Source organism: Corvus cornix, chromosome 7 (assembly GCF_000738735.6).
Source record: "Corvus cornix cornix isolate S_Up_H32 chromosome 7, ASM73873v5, whole genome shotgun sequence".
Classification (NCBI taxonomy): domain Eukaryota; kingdom Metazoa; phylum Chordata; class Aves; order Passeriformes; family Corvidae; genus Corvus; species Corvus cornix.
Genome location: NC_046337.1, coordinates 37172217 through 37195371, shown reverse-complemented (window position 1 = coordinate 37195371; position 23155 = coordinate 37172217). Strand labels below are relative to the sequence as shown.

The window sequence follows — 23155 nt, the reverse complement described above, 5'->3', positions numbered from 1 at the left end:
CTCTGGACTTGCTCCAGCAGCTCCATGTGCATCCATTTCTTTAACCAACCTGTGCACTTCTTGCTTTAAAACTGGCCAGGTGGAGCAGACAGGAGCTGAATCAGCAACACTGAAGCCAAATGGGGGCAGAAGGTGCAGATCAGGAGGGCCACATGACAGGTCAGAAACTGGCCGCAGAGCCACAGGTGTGAGGACTGTGGGTCAGTGGTGCCCAGTGGGGAAGCCGGGTGGGCAAAGGGGATGCACAGGGTGGTGGAGTGGCGGATCCTGAAATAAATGCACTGCTCCAGCTTGCATGGAAACCCTGAATCCGGTCTGGCAGCTGAAGCCACAAGAAACACAAGCCCACAGCATCAAGGCATTGCTTTGAAACTATATCAAATATTAGCAGCAACCCTGGGGTAGAGAGAGGCCTGCTGAGCCCGGGGTGGGGATTTCCACAGCTGAATCCCAAGGTGGGGCAGGTTCTCCTCTCTTCAGCCCTTTCCCTGTCTGTGGCAATCCCCCTGTGTCACATCCTGTTCCTGCCACCTCTCCCCAGCACTGGCTGTGCTCAGGCACTGGAGCTGGGCACTGCAGGAGATCGAGCTCTGCCCCAGGGCAAAGCCAGCCCCACATGGGGGTGGCAGACAGAGACCTTCCCCCTGCCCACACCCTGTTAGTCACGGTGTCTTCACAAACCTGCCACCACAGAGGTGTCCCTGTTTTGGGATGTCTCTAGTCCCAGTTTTGTCTCTGTTTGGACATCACCTGACCCTCGTGCTGGAGTCCCAAACTGGCTCCTCCAGTGTCACATCCAGCAGAATAAACATCAGAAATCTTAAAAATCCATTTGAAATGGGAGGGGCGGACCGGGGGGTGGGGATTTGAAGCCCTCATGCCCGGACCACAGGCCTGCCAGCCCGTGTGCGCCAGCACCTTGCCTTCCTCTCATCTCTGAACGTTCTGCTTTCCCTAAAGCAGGTTTTGTTTTGTTTTGGTTTTTTTTTTGTTTTTTTGGGTTTTTTTTTGTGGGGATTGAAGGGAAAAGGGAGGTGGTACCAGTGTAAATCCTGCGGTGGAGTTGCACTGTCCTCTCCAGCGTTCGGGGCAGCAGCACACACCGACCCCGGCAGCGGGCGCCGGGTGGGTGACGGAGCAGAAAACTTCCCCTTGTCCGAAATAACCCTGCATCCAGGACAGGGATTAACATATTCCCAAACTATCTCCCGCAGCCAGCGTAAGATAAAATGCTGGTCCCTTCTGAGTCATGAGAATCCCTGTGCTGATTTGATGAGAGGGGGCAGCGGGGAGGGGAGATGCCCCGGCTCGGTCCTCGCCGATGCTCGCCTCTGACATCAGCACGAAACCGGCCATAAAAGCAGCGAGCGGAGGGGACTCCGGCTCAGACAGCCGCCACCTGGCTCAGCAGGACGGCAGCCGGGCACCTCTGCTCGTCTCGCCTCGGTAAGTGCAGCCCCGCGGCCGGGAGCGACGCTTTTCTCTCCCTCCCTCGCGTGATGCTCTTGTTGCTGGGTAACTCCCGAGCGCTGCTTTGCCTCCGTGTGTCCGTCCTCGCGTCTGTCCAGCCGGCTGGGGGGGTGCCAAAAGTTGGTGGCCACAGCAAACCTGAGCTCCCGGGAGCCTGGTCTGTCTCCTGCTCAGCATGTTGCAAACTTTTCCTTTGCAAAAGTCCCTGGAAATGGAGCACCCCCGCCGTGTCCTGCCTCGCCCAGCTCTCTCTCTTTGGTCCCTTGCCCCATTCCCTCGTTTCAGGAGGCTGCAAAAATCCAGCCCATCACTCAGCCCGCCCTGCACAGTCCTGCTTGCTTCACTACCTCAGTGCTGTGAAGTGTGGCACGGGGGGTTCCCAGGTTATCATTTCAGCAGCCGCATCCAGGGGTGGATTCCAAGGGTACAGAGGTGGTCATCATCCATCCATCCATCCATCCATCCACCCATTCATCCATCCATCCAGCATCCAGCAGCAAAACCTATCTGCAGCTCTGCAACCTCTGCTTGGTGCAGCCAGCCCTGCATTTTGGTGATGGACCCCATTCCCAGGCTGTGGGGTACCACAGGTGTACTGGGGGTCCCAGAGAAGATCAGGCCTGACCTAAGGCACTAGGCTAGGATCAAAACTTATGTTAGTGAACACGAGCTCTGTGCAGCTCATGTTTGGAGGTGACATTTTCCCCAGAGGCATCAGCCCCGGGTTCTGACGCAGCTGTCCCCAAGCCCTTTGCTGCTGGCCCAGGGATGCTGTGGTGGGGACACACATCAACAGCCAAATCCCTTCTCTCCTGCAGCCACATCGGAGTCTGCAGCGGGGCTCAGGGGACTTCAGAGCGGCCAGAAAGTGCTGGGGATGAAGCTAGGGGTCACCTGCCTCCTGTGGCTGCTGCTCGTCTGCCTGACCCTGCCTGCCACCCACGGCCGGATTCTTGAGCGCTCCATGGAAATCAGGAGTAAGGAGAACATGAGTAAGGGACTCTCCCCAGCCAACCCCCTGCCTCCAGCCCCCTCTGCACCCCCAGACTCTGCATTTGGGGGGTGAAGAGGTGCTGCCGCTGTGCAGGAGCACAGGTCTGCTTTGAAACAGCCTTTGCAACAGCTTTGATCCTCCTCATCCCCCTTCCCTGCTCCCCTGGTGTTCGCCACCCCCCCACTCATGGGTGCAATGCCCCATCCCCTTCCGTATCCTCCAAGCCCCTGACGGATCCTCGGCTTTTCCCTCGCAGACCCGGACATCGACCCCTCGTGGTACACGGGCCGCGGGATCCGGCCGGTGGGGCGCTTTGGGAGGCGACAAGCCCTGGCCAGGGGCACCCACCCCGGCGGGGCCGGGCAGCAGCGAGGCTGCGCAGCCCCCCACCCGCACCCCCACCCGCCCCGGCAGGAGCTGAGCCCCTGAACTGGAGCTGACAATAAAAACCCTTCTCCTCTCACCCGTGTCCCAGCCTCTCTGTTCCAAAACGCGGCATGGGCGTGTCACCCCCAAATTTGCATGGTCGCCATGGTTTTCTGCCTGCTCTGGCAGTGTGTGCAGCATGAAGCACTTCCCTCTCATGTTTATCCCCTCACACCCCAAAAAACACCCCAAAAATAAGCCCAGAGGACCCTTTTCCCAGGTCTATCCCCTGGGGTCCCACAGCGTGTCAGCTCCCAGGGGTGCCTCCAACACCTTCGTTTCCATGAGCTGGGGCCAGAAACAGCCACCCCATTTCATGGAGCTGGGATCAGAAACTCTTGGGGAGCACATGATGCTCTATCCACCACGCTGCCATGCCCCAAAAACTCAGAGGTTACTGCCCTGCAGACAGGGAGAGTGGTGCTGCCTTTGGAGAGAGCACAGGTGGGATTTTGTCCTCTGCCATCCATGGTGAGTTCCCACAATGGACTCATTATGTGTAAAGGGGAGGCCCAGCAAGACACAGGGCACTGTGATGCCACATGTTGGCCTTGGCCCCATTCTGGCTTGGTGACTGCTCCCAAGGATGGGCTGTGACCCCTGTAATGGGGTGGATGGGGTGAGGAGAGCACTGGCTCTGGTCCCTGCCACCTCCAGGCTCCCTGTGGTTCCCGAGGTGGACATGCAGGACAGGGAAAAAACCCAACAAACCTCTAGGGCAATATTCTCTTTATTTGCAGCCTGGATGTAAAACCACCAGGATCTCTGCCTTGGGAAATCAAACCCTCCCTTCTCAGATGGAAAGGGAGATGGAGGAGGTGACATCTGGGGGTGGGGGGAATGTCACCAGTCAGGGTTGGTGGCAGTGTTACTGGCAGCTCGTGCTCTTCTCTGGAAACCGGGAGCTGGGGAGAAGAAACCCCTGTGCTTCATCTCCTGGCTGAAGATGGTGCTAAAGGGTTGAAGAGGCCCCATGCACCAGGATGGGCTCTGAACTGGCTTTGAGAGGGAGGGTGGTCAGGCTGAGCTGTCCCTGCAGTTCTGAGTCCTCCCGTGCTTTGTCGCTGCGCCTCGTGGAGGCCGAGCCCAGCCCTGCTGAGTGTGGAGTGTCCCATCCTCAGCTCCGGCAGCACCTCGTCCTCGCCCCGCTCGCCCTCAGGTCGACGGTCGACCTGCCATGTGGGGATGGCTTGGATGCCTTCTCTTTTTCCCTCCTCAGGAGCTCTTGGACTAGGAGGAAACACAAGGCAAGTAAGGGCTCTTTTCTCCTGCCAGAGGCTGGGATGCACCCCGTGTCCCACCCCAGGGGACCATCCCACAGTTCCCAGAGCAGCTGAGCTGGGTACACCACTGTGCCTCGATTGGATAACAATGCAAAATAAAATCGTGGCTCTGGGAGAAGGCCTGAAAGCCATCTCTGACACTGGAATATCCTGGGATGGATCTGTCCATCCTTCTGCCTTAAGGGGTGGCGCAGGCTGGTGGTGCAGGCTGGACTGGCTGGGAGGAACATCTCAGTGACAAGTAGGAGCAATGAAGGGGGTGAGCTTTTCAGGGGCTTGGGACCGTGGTTCACCTGCCTCTGGTCTCACCCAGAGCCATCCCAAAACTCACCTACGCACATGAAGATATCATTCACTTGATGGTTGGATTTTGCAGATGTCTCCATGAACAGGAGGCCTTTTGTTCGTGCAAACTCTTCCCCCTCCTAAGTGGAGACAAGCAGAGTTATTCCCCTGCCCCCTCTGGGGCTGCTCGTTCTGTTTCATGGTGGTGTTTGATGGTGGCTCAGTAATTGTATGGGGACTTTGGAGGTGTCTGAAAACCTCTTAAACTCTTGGCTTTCCTTGGAAATTTTCCTTGGATGTATCCCAATGCTTTCTGTGAGGAGTGATGAGGGAACCCCAGGCACTCACCTCGGTGGTGACCTCTCGCTCAGCAGCAAGGTCTGTCTTGTTGCCCACCAAAGCAATCACAATTTCATCGGGAAGGAATTTCTTTTCCAGCTCCTCCAGCCACACCTTTGCTCTGCTGAATGTTTGCTGGAGAGATGGAGACAAAACCACCCAGTGATCTGGTTTTGATTTAATCCCTTTGTTTCAGACCAAGCTGGTTGGGTGGCACTAAACCAAAGAGGGTGAAAGAGATGTGGTGGGGAGGTTCTGATTGCCCTTCTCAGGGAAACAAATCACCAGCCCTCAAACACATTTAGGGACAAATCACCCTTGGATGGGGTGCATGGCAGCAGAAATCAGCCCTGGGTGGTGGCATGGTCCTGCCAGGGGCCTTACCTTCTTAGCAATGTCATAAACGAGGAGGGCAGCATGGGCATCCCGGTAGTACAGGTGACAGACACTCTGGTACTTCTCCTGGCCTGCCGTGTCCCAGATCTCAAACTTGACAGTGGCCTCGTCCAGGTTGAGTGTCTGTGTGAAGAAGGAGCCTGCAGGCAAGATGCAGGGTGTGTGTTCACTTGGAGCAAGAGCAGGGAGCTCAGGTCCCCTGACCTGAGGCCAAACCCATCCCAAGGGTCAGTGATGATGTTCTAATGCACAGAATCCGGGGGGGAGGGGGTACTTCTTGTGATCACTGGCACTGGGCTGACGTGGCCCTTCCTGGCAGCAGATTCGGGTGGATGACACCAGGTTTGATGTTGGATAACTCTGAGCCTTGCAGAAGAGCCCCCAGATAGAGAGACAGCTCCACCCGGCTGGTGGGCCAGAGCTCTGAATGGGAATATCCACGGAAAGGGCTCCCACTGGAGGAGAGCCTCCATCCCTGCTCCTGAGGAGCAGATGGCTGCTTGTGGACCAGCCAGGGACAAGGCAGAGGGACAAGAGGAGAAGTTCCACTTTGCTCTGCTCCACCAGCTGGCTCTTCAGTACAGGTGGGATCAGAGCCTCCGTGCCTGCTGTGCCTTCTTAAGGCAAAACCCAGGTGCGTCACGTGAAATTAACTTATATAATGTCTAGGGGCTATAGGACTTAGGCAGGGGGGATTGAAACTAGGTGATCTTTAATGCAAACTGTTCTAAAAGACCCTCCTGGGGTGCCTGAATAGCTGGGAGGGCAGCACAGCATGCAAAGAGGTGAGCTGCACAGTTTGAATCCCAGGGTTCACTCATTCTGCTGCTCGCCTGCTTCTAAAAAGCAGCACTAAGCCAGACTTGTGTGATGCGGCTTTTCTTGTGGCCTGGTGCTGAGGAAAGGGGCGGCAGAGATGTGAAGAGCGAGGTTCTGGCTTTTGGGCAAATCTGCATCATGTTCCAGAGTGGGTCTGTGCTACTGCAAGATAGACCAAGCAGTTCTCCTGCATCCCACCCTGCTGCAGGGAAGTGCATCAGGCCTGGCCTCTGGCCCAGCGCCTTCGAGCTGTTGGAGCCGCTCACTCACATCCCACGGTTGGCAGCAGCTCCCTGAAGTCGTTTTTCACGTATCTGTAGGCCAGGCTGGACTTCCCCACGGACATGCTGCCCAGCAGGACCACCTTGTACATGTAGGAGGGACGAGGCCCCTCCGGGGACGTGCCCGGTGTCACCGTCAGTGCCATGTCCTGCAAGGAAACCAACTCTGTTCAAGGCACATCCGCAAGTGGCCCCAGGATCAGCTGAGCCGCCTGCAGCAGCTCCAGCACAGCAGCAGCAGGGCAGGTGGGGCTTAACTTCGAAACAGGCTGGAAAAAAATCCTTAATATCATTAATTGCAAATTTAATGCGTCAAAGCATCCGCCACTGTCAGTTATGACCAGAAGGTGGAGATGTTTAGGAAGAAACTGGATGCCAGAAGCCTCCTTGGATGAAGGCAAGGAGACTGGTGCATCTCCTTTAAGGGGACAAGCTGGAGGAATTTCCTGGCAGAGGGAAACTCCTTCTGGCTGTGCTTTGCTCTCCAGCACACCTCCTTCCCCAGAGTTCCGGTGAAGAGCTCAGGCTGATGTCTCACATTTATCCTGGTTAGAAGTTTTATCAGGAGAGCTTCAGGAGTGAGAAGCCCTGGCCTGAGCAGCCCTGAGGAGCAGCAGCACACAAATCAGATGGCAAATGCTCCTGCACCCAGGGTAAAGACCCCCAGGCAAACCAAGCCCCTGGAGTGCCACCCCCATGTCACCCTAGGGTGTGGCTGGGGCCACTCCGTGCCCAGGGATGGCAGGGAAACACAGACCCAGTGACAGTGATTGCCTCAAACCTGACCCGAAGAGAGCTGCTGCAGAGCCTTGGCTGTGCCCTGGGCAGAGGCTGGTTGGCGGGAGCCCTCCTGGGTGGCCCGTGCATCCCCTCCTCCCAGCCCTGAGGTCAAGGAAGTGCCACTGCCCCGCTGCTGGTGGGGACTGCCAGTGCAGGGCAGCAAATAACACTCTGCCTTGCTTTGCCCTGGTTCCTCCTTGCAGAGCTCCTCCTCCGAAAACACTCTGCTCATGTGAGCAGTTATAAAGGAGAGAGGAAAGTTCATGGGGTGTTGGACCGAGCAGGATGCCAGGGTGAGCACTGCTGGAATGGGGGGCTTCTCTCCATGTGGGAGAAAGCCCTGGTCAGGCAGACAGCAGGGATCTGCAAGATTTATAAGGAAGATTTGGCGCAATTTCTACCTCAGGACCTCAGGAATCTGGCTGTGGAACTTGGCTGGCGAGCAAGAAGTACCTTTACAAAGACACCTACAGCAGCACCAGCAATGGAGCTCCCTGCTCTCTGCAGCTCCCTGCCCTGACAAAAGCCCCTTGTTCCTGTGAGCTGCTCATCCCACGTGTCTCCCTTATTTTGCCTGTCCTCCCTCTGCAATCTGGCAGGCTCCAGACCTTTAACTCTTCATTAAGGCTGCCATTAAGAGTGTTCCTTGGCTGAACCCAGGCCTGTGTCTTTACATCCAAGTAGTTTTTCTGCTGGGTGAGATGGGCTCTAATCCCCTTAAAAAACACAGGTAACATCACCTCCCCCAGCTCATGCAGCCCTGTGATGAAGAGCAGGATCACAGTTTGTGCAGAACACCTAGTTAGACATATTTTTCAAGCAGGAAAAAGATAAGCCCTGCGGCACAGCAGAAATGTGCTCCTTACAGTATTGATTGCATACATTTGCCTCTTTGTAGGCTGGAAATAAGGCTGCCATCCATTCTGGGCAGTTATTGTCAGTGATAAGCCATAAAACTCTCTAAGGAAGCAAGAAGCTACTTGAAAACCACCCAGGATTGTCTATATTAAACACAGATTCTCATCATTTCCCTCTGCTGCTCTCTGTTCAACCTTAGAAAGTTGGGTTGATGCTGGAACAAAACTCACCTGAGATTTACTGCAATGAGCTTTGCCAAAGCTCACTTGAAACTATTTTTTCCCCATGTTAAGAGGCAGAGGGTGAGTCTCCCTTCCCACCTGAGGAGGATGGCAAGGAAGCAAAACAAGTGGCTTTGTTCCCATTCAATGGAAAACAGGATTTAGGGGGAAATGGTGGTGGGGTTGCCCTCTTTTTTTTATTGGAAAAGGAGAGTACAAAGTAAAACCCTGCCCCTTGCTAGATAAGGGGCTATGGGAAAAGCATCCAGATATCTCCTGTGATCAATTTGGAGAGCAGCCTGGGGAACAGCTGAGGTGATGCAGGTCCTCTCCTTGTGCCAAGAGGCCACACTGAGGGGCAGGGAAAGCTCAACCTGTTCATATCCAGTATAGTCAGAGAAAATAAACCAATTTATCTTCAGTCAGCTGTAAAAATCCTGCTGGTAGATTTAGTCTCCAGATACAGCTTATATTTTGTGGCAGTTGTGTCTAACAGCAGATATTAGGGACAGGCTTGCTTGATTCTACACTTACATTGAAGGTGAGTTCCCAAACAGCCACACCACCAATCGTTTCTCACTTCCTAACAGAGGATTAAACATTGCTGCACCCAGGAAACTGTGTTCAGCATCTTTAACCTGGGCTGGAGGGATCTTGGTGTGTTTATCGTTGGGGATAAGCCTTTTATTTCCAAAGGAAAGCAGTAAAAAAAGAAAAGTCATGCATACCTTTGGGGATGGAGTCAATGACAAGTCTTATTTAAAACTCTGTTTAGCTGCCTGGGAAATTAATGTTGTTTAAGTGTAATGATGTCTAACTGGTGTCTAAGCTTTTCTAGGTCCTAAAACCATTAAAGCATTTGCTGAGTCTCCACAGAGGTGCAACAGTGATCCAGAACAACAATTAATAACCACCTCAGAAAAATTACAGGACTTCAACACCTAACTGTGTAAGTCTGCAGGTTTTGGACGTGATACTTAGGTCCCTTCAGATTTAAATACTTAATTTCCCCCCCACACACACGAGGTAGTTGTCATGCACCTACCTCCCCAGTTAACTTCTATCATTCAGCTCAAAGCTCTCCTCTGTTTTTGGGAGCCTCCTCCTACCTGCTTAAGCTCCGGCTTAAGTAGGAGCACGGCCACTCGGAAAGTTCACTTAAGCCAGGGTTACCACGGGACGCAAAAATCCCAACTGCAAGGACTTAATGTGTAAATATTAGATTTACACTGTGATGATTTCTCAGAACAAACAGCTCCCCTCAAAGCGGAGGGGAAGGGAATAAGGATCATTAACCACGCAGGGAAGTAAGGCAGCAATAAACGGGACCGCCCTGGGCTGTGGGAGAGACCGGGAGCTCTGCTGAGACCTTCACAACAGCTCTGGGAGGATGGGGGCAGGGCAGAGGGCTTCCTAAAACCTCTTCTCTTGGGCAGGGATTCACTGAGGACCGTGCCACCCTTCGTGCACCCTTCGTGCACCCTTCGTGCCTTGGACGTGAGGCTGCTCCCGTGAGGATGAGTCTTTCCGGAGCTTGCCTGGGAAAGGCACCTTGGAGAGAGCGGGTCGGGGCTGGGGGCCTGCCTGGTGAGGAATTCCTGAGCAGAGGATGCCTTTACCTTCCCGAAGCCTTGCTGTCCTCCCAGGGTTCCGGTCCGTGTGTCAGGGGTGACAGGATGACGGCCCCATCCGTGTGTTCGAGCCTCTCCGTGTCGGGAGCAGCTAAAAGCGAAAGCGCCGGCTGCGGGAGCGGTGTCAAAGGTGAGAGGCAGCCCGAGATCAGTGAACCTTAGACCTGACACCAGGTCTAAGGTCTGGCAGCCAGACAGGACGGCGCGAGGCTGTTGTCACAGTGGCCATGCCCCCAGCACCCCTCCATCCCTCCCTCCGTCCTTCCCTCCCCACCTCCCACGCTGGGGTTTGGCGGTGGGTGGATGGATGGGCGGACAGACAGACGGATGAATGGGTAGGTGGGGCTTTCCCCATGTCTTGGGATCCAAGAGCAGCCCAGCTACCAAGGAAACGGGGGTGAAAGCACCTCGGACCCGTCAAGGTTTGAGGACCAGGGAGGGCTGGGTGTGGCCGGGGCCATGGCATATCCGGGATCTGTCCTTCTCCGGATTTTTATAACATGGCGGTTTCTGCTGACGAACATTAGGCCTGGCTTTGGTCTTGTGCCAGGTACAGGCTCAGATATCCCGGGCTTGGGATTGCAAAGGGGATTTCTTCTGTGGCAGAAGACGTGCCCGCTTGTCTGGCAAAATGCTTCAGCTGCAAGACAGCTGCTCCTGAGCTTGGCAGGTACAAAGTGAGCAAAACCGGAGCATTTTACTGCCTGTTAATTAAGGTAATATCTGGTTACCCCAGGCAGCTGGGGCTTCAGTGTTTTGAGGAAGGCTGCTCTTGTTAAAGCTTTAATATCTTGAGAGAGAAATCACAGCATGTTATATTGCATTGGGATAACGGGTCTGGAATGAGAATGGGATGATCTGATAATTAAACATCTGAACGAAGATAATTCTGTGTTTCTGTCACTCTTCTTGTCATAGTCAGTGTCTTTCCTTCAAGTAAGATATCTGGAAGTGAAACAGACTTAGCAAAATCTAATCTTAATGGTTATAGAGAACAGGGTGAAAAGCAGAAGTCCTACAAGAAAGCTTAAAAACAATATCATCCTAGTTTTGAAATGAAAAATGTGTCTTGTGACTTCCAAGGCCTAAGCACTGCAGTTCAATTACTTCCCATTTCAGTGACGAAAAGCCATGCATAGTTTACCTTCCCAGGTCCTTCCCATCAGCTCTGCAGAGGCTAGAGCTGGATTTCGGGATCCTTTGAACACAGTTCCTAACAATCCTATGAATATATGTAATTTTTCCAGCCCAGAAGCAGTTTAATGTAGTCCCACCCCTTTCTCCTACAACTTGTTTCCCAAAGGAGCTGATCTAAAGCCTTATTTTTTTTTTTCTAGGACTTTGGATTAGTCAGTCCTTCAGTTTGAGTCTCTGTGACCCTGTGCACAGTTGCACTGGCATAGCAAGGGGGTAGGAAGGTGTTTCAGGATTTTGGAAGGGCTGGGAGCATGGATACCTTGGGCTGGGGTTGCTGCAGCAGGAATCCTTGCCCACAGCAATGACTTTACCCACTGGTTTGGACCTACAGGCTCTGGTAGCATCACGCACCTAAACTAAGCACCAAATTTTTAGTAGAAAAAAAGCCTGGGAGGCTTTGAAGCCTTATGAAGGGCTGGCTTTGTCACTGCTAAGAGAAGCTGCATTCCCAGGATGTGCTGCTCTGTTATTTTCATACCAGCCTCCTCTGCCCGAGCAGGTGTCACATCTCAGAGGCCTTTGTGAAGGGCTTTTCTGAAAGAAGATGGTGGGGGTGAGGTGCCCAAACAAAGTGCCTTGGCCTGGCTGGTGTAAATACCCTGGAGGCCTGGAGAGCCCAGGGAGCGTGTCCCTTGTGTGGGCTGGGACAGCCTCCCCTGGAAGGCTCTTCTGCAGCTCCCCCCACTAGAGGGCACAGCTCATCTACCATTTACGACCGCGAGGTTGCAGCTGCCCAGTCTCATTTCTGAACTGGGCGGCCAAACAGACAACCAGTCCATGAGAGATGGACCGAGGTCTCCTGCCAGAAGTGTGTCTGGACAGCCAAGCTTCTCTTGTTCTTTGTTCTCCAAACAACTGGAATGAGAACGTCTCTGATAAGCACCTTTGCAGTGCCAGGGAGCCAGAAGTTTTTCCCGTGTATCTCTGTCTGCTTGCCTGCTTCTTGTGAGGGAAAATATCCAGGATGGTCAGGATATTTTCTTCAGTGGCGAGTGGTTTGCAAATAGAGACTGTGGCTGCATCGATACTGGATGGGTAGAGCACCTGGAGTGTCCTGCACAAAGGGATGCACCTTGCTGTGCTTGTGCAGTGAAGGGTTCCTCACTTGAAATAAATTTTACTGGTAAAAATGGGTCCTGGGCTGTTTTTCCGAGGTTTAGGGACTGCATTTCATTTTATGCTCGCCTTATGTAATTACATCATGAGAATTTGGAGGACGGGTCTGGCCACAGGAGTGGTGTGGATCAGATACAGCTGGAACCCCCTTGCAGACATTCCCCCACTGCTCCACCTCAGCCTTTTTCTTTTATTTTTAACTGTGAAGGAAAGGGTGATGTGTCAGTGGTGCACAAGAATGCCAGAGCAGGTCAAAATAAAACTTCTAGGCTAAGCACGCAAGAATAATTCCAATAATCTTGTATTTCTGGCTCTGCCTGCTGTGTAACTTTGAGCAGGATGCCTCTCCTTCCCCCTTTCTCTGAGTTAAAGGAGGCACAAGCACATAGATCTTTGTGGGGCAGTTTAGGAGCTCCTGGAGGGCTCTTTTTCAGTGGTTGTGTAGCACTTGGTTCTCCCTGACTGTGACTGCTGTGAGGAAGCATCGATATGGGCACTGTAAATCCTCCCTTGCTTAAGGAAGAGTGGTTGTGTGGGAAAGGCAGCAGAGTCTGGCAATAAGGGCACTACCCTGAGCTGAAAACAAAGACTGAAGCCTCAGGTTTGCCACTTGTTTGCTGTCTGCCTGTGGGAAGAGTTATTTTTTCTCCCCTGACTTGCTTCTCCCCTTCTGCTTGGCTCATCCACGTGGATTCCATGTGCTCCCTGGTGTGCCCTGTGCAGGCAGCCCAGCGCAGGAGGTCTGATCACTATCAAGGCTCCCACACTGTTGAAATGATGCTTAGACTTTGTGTTGCCCAGAAATTATGCTCATCTTCAGCATTTTTGGTCCTGCATACCACTAATTTGTTCCTGATGGGTCAGTTTGTATCTGAAAAACACTCTCATTTTGTATTTTTTCAAGAACAAACACCTGAGACCACGGTCAGCAAAATGAATTCGAAATAATCAATCCATCCAGAGGTCACAACAAATGATGTTCTCAGAACTGTTTGCCATACCTGTGCTGTTAAACATGCCATCTCTTGTTTGTGTGCTGGTTTTCATACAAAACGTGGCTAAGGAGTTAAATCACAGAACAGAAATGCTTGAAATGTCCTGCTCTTTGCTGTTTCCCGTTCTCTGTGTGTGATGAAGTAATGAAAACCCAGGGTAGCCCACTAGTGATCATGATGCCATGATGATTTTTTGCCTTTTCTTTTATATCCCTTTTATACCTTGTAACTTCTGTATTCTTAGTGTTTTCTAGCCTACATTCTTAGACTTACTTTGTTAAGCTAGGAGACTAAACATCTTAGAAACCCCAGACACCAAGGTCCTCTCCAGAACACATTCTGTAAACTAAGATAGGACCATCCAGGGGAAGGTTCCTTGGGGAGGGGGCTCACTTGAGCCTCTCATTGGGGAATCTTTGATAGATCTGCTAATTAGTAAGGTCTATAATGTTATACTCGATCTATCGTGTGTGTGCATTGCGGGGCGCATTCTGGCCCATTCCACCTGGGCGTGGTGCAGCTAAGGATCCTTATAATAAATACAGAGGTAAAAGGCCTTTCTCCCTTCTAACCGTGTTTGACTCTTGATTTTAAGACCAGGAAAAGGCATCAATCATACGGGCAAAGTCTGGCACCACTGCCATGGAGCATTAAAAGATCATTTTGTTGTGAGAGGAGGAAGGGTTGTGCCTTTGCTAGTGAAAAAAACCATTGAGATCCACACTGGTACAGTGATAAAAAGTTAAGAAATATTTTAAGGATTGGTGGAGTTGTAATGGTGAACAGATCATTCACACTGTGGCTCAAAACTGTGAGCCTGCCCTGAACTGCTTCAGGCCTCTAAAATGCTCGTCTTCCTGTATTAATTATTAACATTACTAAAACACTCCAGAGATTGGCCTGGAAACATTAAACAAGCTTAATATTAATAGCTCCCAGATGATTAGTGATGGTGAACATTAGCATGTGTTAAAGACTGAGGAGGGAAAATAACTACTGACTACAATAAACATTTGAAGTGTGGTGGCATTGAATTACAAAAAGAATACAAGTGTGAACCACAAGAAAGGCTTTCCTACAGCATTAGCGCTTGAAGAGACAGGTGAGATTGTTTTCACCTCTGAAATCACACTTGACAGGTCACAATAAATAGCCTTGAGGAATGTGCTGAGGTTCTTGCCACGTGTCTAATAAGTAAAGTGCAGCTTGTGTGAAAAGTAAGTGTATGTGGCTTGCTCGAGTAAAGACGTCTGCATTGAAAGGTTTGCTTATTTCAAACTTCACGTTCTCTTTTCTCAGCGGACCTTGGCCAGGAGGATGCTCCTCCACAAGTCCAGCCCACCTTGCCAGGAGAGCTGCCACACAGAGACCTTTGGCTCTAGGTTGGGTACCCAACTTCAAAGGAAAAGTCGGCTCCTGAGGGCTACGGAAGTGAAGGAAATGGTTCTGTGAAACAAGAGATATTGTTATCTAACAAGGCACAGGTTTGGCAGCATTTTACATGATTAAAGCATTTAAGCACTCTCTTCCATGTGCAGGGTCTGGTGTCTACCCTGAGCTCCACGTGCTGCTTTTTTGGCAGTGGGGATCACATCTGGGATGGACCTTGACCTCTGAGAAAAACTTGGTGGCAGCTGGCCAGCTGGCTTCAGCTTTTAGTGTGGGACTGGCAGAGTGATCACATGTTCCCTTAGGAAAGCAGGCTCAAAATGGCTGTCAGTGGTACCTTTCCAAGCAAAGGGCTATAGAGGAGCTCCATGACAGGCAGAAGTTGCTCAGTAATCTCCCCCAGAAGCGTTTCATCTCTCTGTGTTTGCGAGCCAGCTGTATCAAACGCAACTGAAAATGTTTTGCCTGTGCTTGGAAAGAGAAATATTTAAGCAATGCTGTCTAGCACAGACTTGAAAAGCTCATGTGGGTGTAAATATAAGCTTAGTTTCCCTGAAGTCCCCACCCAGCTTTGGGGATGCCTAGCCCAGAAAATGTCACAGGGCATTTTATGACAGGTTTTGCCTCTCCATGGCAGCCAGGCCTGTGGCCACAGCAGAGTCTTGTTTTTTTCAGGTCACATCTAAATGTTTGGCTGGTTTTCAGTTGGTTTTTAGTCTCAGGCACTGGGTGTTACAGGCATGGTCTGTACAGGCACAAGAATAGGAATTATTTCATCAGTTTGAGCCTGAGTAACCTCGTTTAAGGCCAGATGCTGCTGGAAGAGTTGTAAAGCAGTCAGCTTGGGCAGAGATTAAATGCGTCATCTGTTGCCAATAAACTTGGAAGGAACAGAGATGCCTCAAGGTGGAGGGGGGGACCATTATCTGCTGTTACCTCGAGCAACCCACTTAATAATTGAAAAAGGTATTAAAAATTATTTTGGGAATTTCTAATTAGTTGAGTTGAACCACTAATGCGCTCCGGATGTTTCGGAAACTTAACCTAGTAACTTCCCCAAAAGAGGCCATGCAGAGAAGTGTCTTTCCTGCCTTTCTCCTCTGCCACCACAGCTCCAAGGTCAGGGAGGATGAAAAAACCTCTGTAGAAACTGAAGTTGAGCAACAAAGGCGGTGCCTGCCAGCCCCTGGGGAGGTGCCTCCTTCTAACAGTGCCCAGACATCCATGGCTTAAGGCTGGAAACCCTGCAATACATTGAGTAGCTGTCCTTAGGGAAAGGCACAGATAGGAAAGGCAGAAGGCAAGAGGAAGGAAAAGCAGAGGCTTGGTGGCAGAGGCCATTCTACTCCTGCCTCTGGCATCTGTTTCCAGCATGACCCATGACAGATTGTTCAGCCTGCTATGGAAATAGGTAGTTTCTAGATGCAAAATATTTTGCTTTCTGTCCAGTTTGGGGTACTCCGTGCTTTATCTACCTATTGATTTATTTATTTACTGGTTTTACAGCAGCTGAAACAAAAGGGTTCTGCAGCAACTCATTGTGTTCAGAGGGGGGAAAATTATTCTTCTAATTGTTGCCACAATGGGAGGGAAAACTAAACGCTGGAGACTTTGACAATGCTTGCCTGACTGTTTTGGCTCTTTGTTGATGGGGAAGAGAGGAGCTGATTCCTTCACATTCCTACAGGGAAGGATCAGAAGGGTTTTAGTGCCATAATAATTAAGGCTGTGGAAAAGCTCACAGGAAAATGTCAGAGCACATTACCTGCTGCAGGGCTGGGATGGATGAACTGGGTTGGGATGCCCAGCAAGGCAGAGGGCAGTCAGTCCCATATGCCATTCATCAGTCACTCTGCACAGAAAACCAGGAATGCTATGGATACCAGGAAAATGTGCTATGATTTAAAATCAGATGCACCAGCTCTAACACACTGTACCATCTCAGATGTTTTGTCTCCATTTCCTCTAATGTTTTGTTACCAGTATCATCTTTCACTTCCCAGTTTAGGCAAAGTCCTTCATTCCAGGAAACTATAATGACCTGCCTTCCTGCCCTGCTGGTGATTATCCCAGCTGGAATGCGAAATCCTTTAGCACCAGCATGGCTTTAGGTAAGCCAGGAATTGTTAGCTGCCATGGCTGGTTCGCTGCTGTTCTGTGTGGGTGGGCAGCTGGAGAGGTGACAGGAGGTGGGGTAGGGATGCACGGCTTCAGATCATAAAGCAGAACCGTGAGACATCACACAGGTGCTCTTCTGTCTGATGTCAAGTGGTTGGAACCATTCCCTGAGAACAGGACTGGCAATTTTTCACTTTGCTGTAGAATAGGTGAGTGGAAAATACCTCTTCCCTGACAAGAATGAAGGATGGTTAGAAGCCGAACACAGCTTTCCGTGCTTGAGAAGAGGGATGGTTTGCTTCTGATTTGTGCCTTGGATGAATCTGGACAGTTTTCCACGGGGACAATAAATGGCACCTCCTTCCCCTCTTCCACTCCAGCTGAGGGAGTTTTAACTGTGATGTGGTTTCCCAAAAGCTCTTCCAAAAGCATGTTCATATGGCTTTTTACAGAGCACTATGACTAATTAGTGCAAGCACTTGGTCTTTTGCAAACAACTGGTTGTTTTTAGGCCATGTGTTGTGGCTATGTTTTACTCCAGTCCAAAACAACTGGCGTTTAAGAAAATCTGGAGGGCCTGATTGGAAAATGTGGCTCAGCTTAATGCTGCAATATTTGGGATGGGAGTGGATGAGGCCACACAGCATGGAGCAGGAAAAACACAGGGAAACTTGTAGCGAGGCCATGTGACTCCTCACTCCCGTGTCTCCAGGCTGTCAGTGGGGTGAGGGCACCGGCACCACGGCAGCAGGAATGCTTTGATATCTTAATCCCAACGTGATGCAGGGTTAGTTCCTCAGCTGCTCCAGCTGATGTAATGCATTGTCTGCACTGAAGCCAGCCCGATTTTGTCTGGCTGAAGGATTTACTAGTTCAGACTATTTTTTTGGACAGATGTAGAGACTGTATTCCCAGATTAAATACGTACATTGATCTCTCACCTGCATTCCTCCTGGAGTGCAGGCAGAGGGGATGAAAGGCATCCCACAGCCTGGAATAGGTTTTAAGTCCACAGCACTTGAGGTAGGGAACAAGGGGCGTTTTTAGACTAGGTGGAAGAAACTAGGATGTCTTTTCTTCTGAAAATAGCACGGGGCTCTCTTAGAATGTAGCTTTTTTTATGCATCAAGGGGGGAAGCCGCAGGAGAAGCAGCCAAATTTGGAGCTCAGCAGTGCTGTGGCAGGCTGGGAATAGCAGATAGGAGTGGAGAGAGCAAACAACAGACCGTGACCATCCGTCTTTGGGAGCCAGCCTGGGATGGGTCTGGCTCCCCACAACCACAGCTGCTGTGGAGCTGGCTTCACTTTGCTGTGCTGCAACACTGAGCCGTGGCATGTCTGCTGCTAATTAGATTAAGTCCACAGAGGCTGCCCTGAGTGGGTTCCCATTTTTGCCTGAGATGGGCTGTTCTCAGTGCGCTCAGTTGTGGTTTGCACATTGCAGGTAAGCTCCCTGCCTGGCACAGTCCCACAGAGCGTGTGTGTGTTGGTCTGGGTGAAGGCTGGCTTGTACCCTCCACAGGAGCATCGATGGGACAACAGCCACCTCTCTGGGGTCACCGATTGTCAGCTGGGCCGGATACCCTTGTCCCAGATTTACTGGCAGGGTGAAAAGCCTGCAGTATTTGGACTAGTGCTTGCTGAGGCACGCAGACTCTCAGGGTAGTGCTTACCACAGACTTGACATACTTCACCCCAGCTACTTGCAACCTCTTTTTGGATGCATGTTCATCTGGCAAGAAATCTCTGGTATCCAGACTAAAATTATATATGGCCTGTTTAGCTGGATGATTTTGTGCTAACTTGGCTTTAAGCTTCACATAGCATCATCCTCATCCCACTTATCTCCAAAAGAATTTATAGAAGAGAGATGCAGTTGTTCTGCCTTTGGCTAGACAAAGCAACCCCTTCTCATCTCAGTAAAGTCCTCCTGCTGCTTATCCTAGGAGCTTTTCTCTCCATAGCTATTCAAGCTTGATTTCTTTTTAATATGGAAAAGCAGACTTGCAGACACCATTTTAGGTAAGGTCTTGCAGATGGTTGTGCAATGACCCTTTCTTGAAGTGCTCTCAACGTTAAATGCAATATTTTGGTGTTTCTGTTGTGATGGTAGCACGCAACCATGCCATGGCCAGTTTATGACCCCAGAACTTCCTCCTTTTCCCGTATTAACAGTTGGTGAGATGATGAACTTAGCCTTTGGCATGATATTGGCTGTCTGCTTGATTTCACTCCACTTGTTTCTCAAGTCCTTAACCTCTTGTATGACTTTATCCTCCTTTTTTTGGTGAAGTTTAACACTGTGTCATCAGTTTATTTCATTAGTGCTGTCCTACTTGTGCCAGGGTGCAGATGAAAATACTTAATGAAATCAACCCCAAGGTTAACCTTTGAAAAACTCCAAGGGAAGATTCTTCCTCAACCCTAGAAGTGATCCAATTCTGAGACCTCGAGATCCCCAAAGTGGCATCCTCAGTGACCTGTGAAAAATTTACGAATGAAAAACTCTCTCTCATGGCATGCCAAGGTGATGAGAGGAGGCCAGTAACTCATTGAGGGGCTTTTGCAAGATGAAGTCAACAAATAAACTTTCTTCAGAACAAACCCACATCAAGTTGCTGTTGGTAAAAGGGATCAAGGTCTGCTGCTGTTGTAGGACTCTTTTTCTCCAGTCCTCCTAAAGCTTGGCTTGGAAGCCCACAGTATTCTCCCTGCCAACCCAAGCCCATGGTTCTCTTTTTTGGACCACCTGAGAAGACACTAATCAGTTCTGGCTTTGCTGTGTGACTACAAACCTCAGGCTAGACATGACAAAGCTAAGCAAGGCTCCCAAAGGGCCAGAGCTCTGCTGATGCAAATAGTGACCCTGCTGACTTGAAGAGATGGAATAACAGTAAGGAATTTCATCCAGACAAAATACGCATGGACACCACCACTCTCCTGAGGCCTGTCTTGACACTGCTCAGATGCGGCAACACACCTGAAAACTTTTCCCAGGAGATATGATTTGCTGGAGAGGATCACCTTCCTTCCCTAGGAAACCTAATAAAGTACAAGCCCTTTGGTTGCACCAGTGTTTTTCTATTTTCCTGCAGAATTTCAGTGCCAGCACATACTTGTCTGTGATGTAATTTTTTTTCCATTAATAAATCCGCAGACCCTGCTGGATACCGCTGCTGTTATGTTTGCAAAATATTGCAACGTTAATGGAGCTCTGCTCACCTCACGTATCCTGACAATCCGAAATACTGGCCTCCTCAGTCTAGATCTTCCAAGGTCTTTAAAGCATTCCACTCTCCTTGGACTAATGGACATCTTGTTAAAGCTGTCAGGCCTCATTTCTGGTTCGGTAGATGCCGTGACCTTCCAGTGGAGTGGAGAGGTGCCCTTGTGTTTGCTTTTAACACCCTCACCCAACCACTGGATTCCCCTATCCCAGGGCTTGCCTCTAATAGAGATGTAATCCCATGTTCTTGCACGGGACACAAAAACATCCATTTTATTATGTAAAAGAGGTTTGTCGAGTACACCACCACCCGTTTTAACAGCTGATCGCTTTTTCTGATTCTCAGCAGTGAGGTTTTACAAGACAGTTGGGTTTAAGAGCAGCACAGAGGGAAGATTGTATCTTTTAGGGTGTGCTCTGCACAAAGCAGCCTCCTTGCACATGGGATGCTGGAGAACGAGGGGTGTATTATGCACTTAAAACTTAAAGAGCCCTTTAAAACTGGCATGGGATACTCAGTGTTGTCCGACTATCATTCATCACAGTCATGACTTTCAGACAAAACGAGCCTCGCCTTCGTGTTGCTTGTTAAAATAAGGAATGTATGTTCAGTGTTTCATTTTCCCTCACTGCGCTCCACAGTGCAGCCAAAACCAACGTGGCTTGAATCATTATTTCACATTTATCTGGACAAATTCTCCCTGTATAGTATTTTTATAGCAAGATGGCTTATTTTGTCTATATTCAAAGAAAAAAAAATTACTGTTCACGTCTGGAATGCAAGAAAAAAGAAGGATTTCTTACACTGCAGAGCACATTCAGTGGTGTGATTTGAAATCTGACTGCAGTCACCCACTAACGTGTTCTCTTCCAATTTCTCTGCTTTACTCTTTTAATTCTTCCTTCCCTCCTGCATCTTTCTTTCTCCCTTCCCCTGTATTTCTCTTTCTCTGTTTCTTCCCCCCTTCTTCCTTTCTCCCCTGCTCTATTTCTTTCTTCTCCCCCTTTCCCCTGGATTTCTTTTTCCCCCTGTTTCTTCCCTCTCCCACCCACTTCTTTCCTCCTTCCCCTGTATTTCTCTTCCCCCCCCAGATTTCTATTTCCCCTCTGTTTCTTCCTCCCCTTCCTTTTTCCCCTTTCCTTTGTCTCCTCAGTAGTGTTTTTTGGACAAAAAAACCTGCCTAGCCCAAGGCTCTGCAAGGCTTTCAGCCAGCCAGGCAAACGGCACTGATGCAAATCCTACTGCAGCCCTGAACGGGGAAATTCCTTGCATGGATACAGTGATGCAGCTGCACAGGTGGCTGAAATCCCTGGGTAACAGGGACCTAAAAATAAGGCACTGCCCCGCCTCTTTAGCCAGAATTCCTCAAAGGGCAGGGGCAAATGCGAGGATAAGGGCTCAGGGAATGAGTTATGCAGAGCCTGAAAGAGTGGTAGTGCTAAGCCAGGGCTTGGGGAGGTGAAGAAGGGAAGCCTGAGGGATATCTAGGAAAACCAGACCCAGCAAGGCTTTGCCTCCAGAGTGAGAACTCAATTTAAGGCCCCTGTGCTGCCTTGGAGAGCAGGCCCTTTTTAATCCACTTGTGTGGGGTTCAGAGTAAACTTGACGCCAAATCTGAGGGTGTGATGCACATTCTGCTGCCCAAGCAAGGAGGGGACTCATCCATCTGCTTCTGCTGACAAAATAATCACTTGATTCTTGCAAAGATAAACAGTCCCAGGTGCAAGGAGCAGCATCGATGCAATATCACTACCCAGTCAGTCTGAGGATGACTCAAGTCGCAGGTGTTGTACATGAAAACTGCCAATAAATATTGAGCAGGCAGGTGTTGCCTTTTACCTCAATCAAGTTTAAATCGATGGTAAAATTAAATCATTAAGATTAAACGCAGCTTTCTGGTCAGAAGGGAGTGGGTGGATTTTGTGGTCCTTTTTGTAGTCCTTTTTTCAGTCTGTGTAATAACGTGAGCTTGAGAGACTTTAATTCATAATTAGGGAATTAGCGTGAAAATTGAGGTGTAAGGGCTGTGACAGGAATCCCAGAAAATACATGTTCCTTGTCAATGTGAATTAATTAAGCACTGATGTACTTGACACTAAAATTAATCACGTCCACTTATACTTAATAGGAAAAGCCGTTGTTGAAGAGACCCCACAGGGCTATGAAGCTGTGTGACGTGTCAGGGCACGAAGGGTCGTATTTCTGTCCTGCTTGCCCTGTATTTGTGGCAGAGGGATGCCCCAGCTTTACTTCTGGCGACGTTTTGATGCCCATTTCCATGATTTATGGTAAATTTACTGCATCCAGCTCTGGGCTTCTCAAAACAAGAGAGACAGAGCTCCTGGAGGGGGTCCAGCAGAGGCTGTAGAGGTGAAGGGACTGGAGCACCTCTGATGAGGAAAGGCTGAGGGAGCTGGGGCTCCTCAAAAGGAGACACAGCTGACAGGGAACCTCTGTAATGTGTGTAATTATGCAAAGTGGGGGTGCCAGAGCATGGACCAGGCTCTGCTCCACGGGGCTCAGCAGTGGGACACAAGAACAGGCAGAAACTGATGGTTCCACCTGGACAGAAGGCAGAACTTCTTCCCTGTGCAGTGACCGAACAGTGTCCAGAGAGGGTGTGGAGTCTCCCTCTCTGGGGATATTCCAGAGCTGTCCAGACACAATCCTGTGCCCTGGGATGACCCTGCTGGGGCAGGGAGGTGGGACCAGATGACCTCACTGTGGTCCCTTCCAACCTGACCCATTCTGTGATTCTGTAATTTCCCCCACAACTCGGCAGGGAGCCCGGGCACCCCAGCGGGAAGGGGGTTGGTCCACAGTGGGGCTGGGGGAGCAGGAAAGGGGCATGAGGGGAGCAGCAGGTACCCCCACACCCCGATTTTGGGTAGTGAGGTGAGTGAACAGGACCCTCTCACCCACCCCCGATTTCTGGCGAGGAGAGCGAGCAGGGTCCCTCAAACACACCCCCCAATGTCGGGTGGCGAGGGCAGTGGACAGGGACCCCCCCCCTCACACACACCCCGATTTCGGGTGGCGAGGGCAGCGAACAGGGGCCCCCAAACACACCCCGATTTTGGGTGGTGAGGGGAGCGAGGAAGAATCCCACGCACACCCCGGCTTCGGGCGGTGACGGCAGCGAGCAGGGACCCCCAAACACACCCCGGCTTCGGGCGGTGACGGCAGCGAGCAGGGACCCGGTTCCGGGGGGGGCGTGAGGCAGCCCGTCCCCTCAGGGCGGGGGGCGGCGGCGCATGCGCGGGGCGGGGGGCGGTGACGGCCGCGCCGGCGGAGGCGGCGGAGGCAGCGGGAGGGTCGCTGGGGGCCGGC

The 23155-nt window shown here is 50.8% G+C and overlaps 1 protein-coding gene across 1 annotated transcript; it reads right to left on the bottom strand.

The window, feature by feature from the left end:
• Positions 1-3604: 3604 nt before the first annotated feature.
• On the bottom strand, positions 3605-9853 carry RAB17 (RAB17, member RAS oncogene family). Its single transcript, XM_010407870.4, has 6 exons — positions 9772-9853; positions 6283-6442; positions 5182-5333; positions 4807-4932; positions 4505-4598; positions 3605-4120 (listed from the first exon to the last, which is right to left on the bottom strand). Exons 2-6 carry the CDS (start codon positions 6437-6439, stop codon positions 4008-4010), a joined length of 642 nt encoding a protein of 213 aa, XP_010406172.1. The 5' UTR covers positions 6440-6442; positions 9772-9853; the 3' UTR covers positions 3605-4007.
• Positions 9854-23155: the final 13302 nt, after the last annotated feature.

Coding starts and splice junctions, on each gene's coding strand:
- RAB17 (XM_010407870.4), bottom strand. CDS start 6,439: ATGGCACTGACGGTGACACCGGGCACGTCCCCGGAGGGGCCTCGTCCC. Junction 5,334..6,282: donor GCTGCTGCCAACCGTGGGAT/GTGAGTGAGCGG, acceptor TCTTGCCTGCAG/GCTCCTTCTTCACACAGACA. Junction 4,121..4,504: donor TGATATCTTCATGTGCGTAG/GTGAGTTTTGGG, acceptor GTTTCCTCCTAG/TCCAAGAGCTCCTGAGGAGG.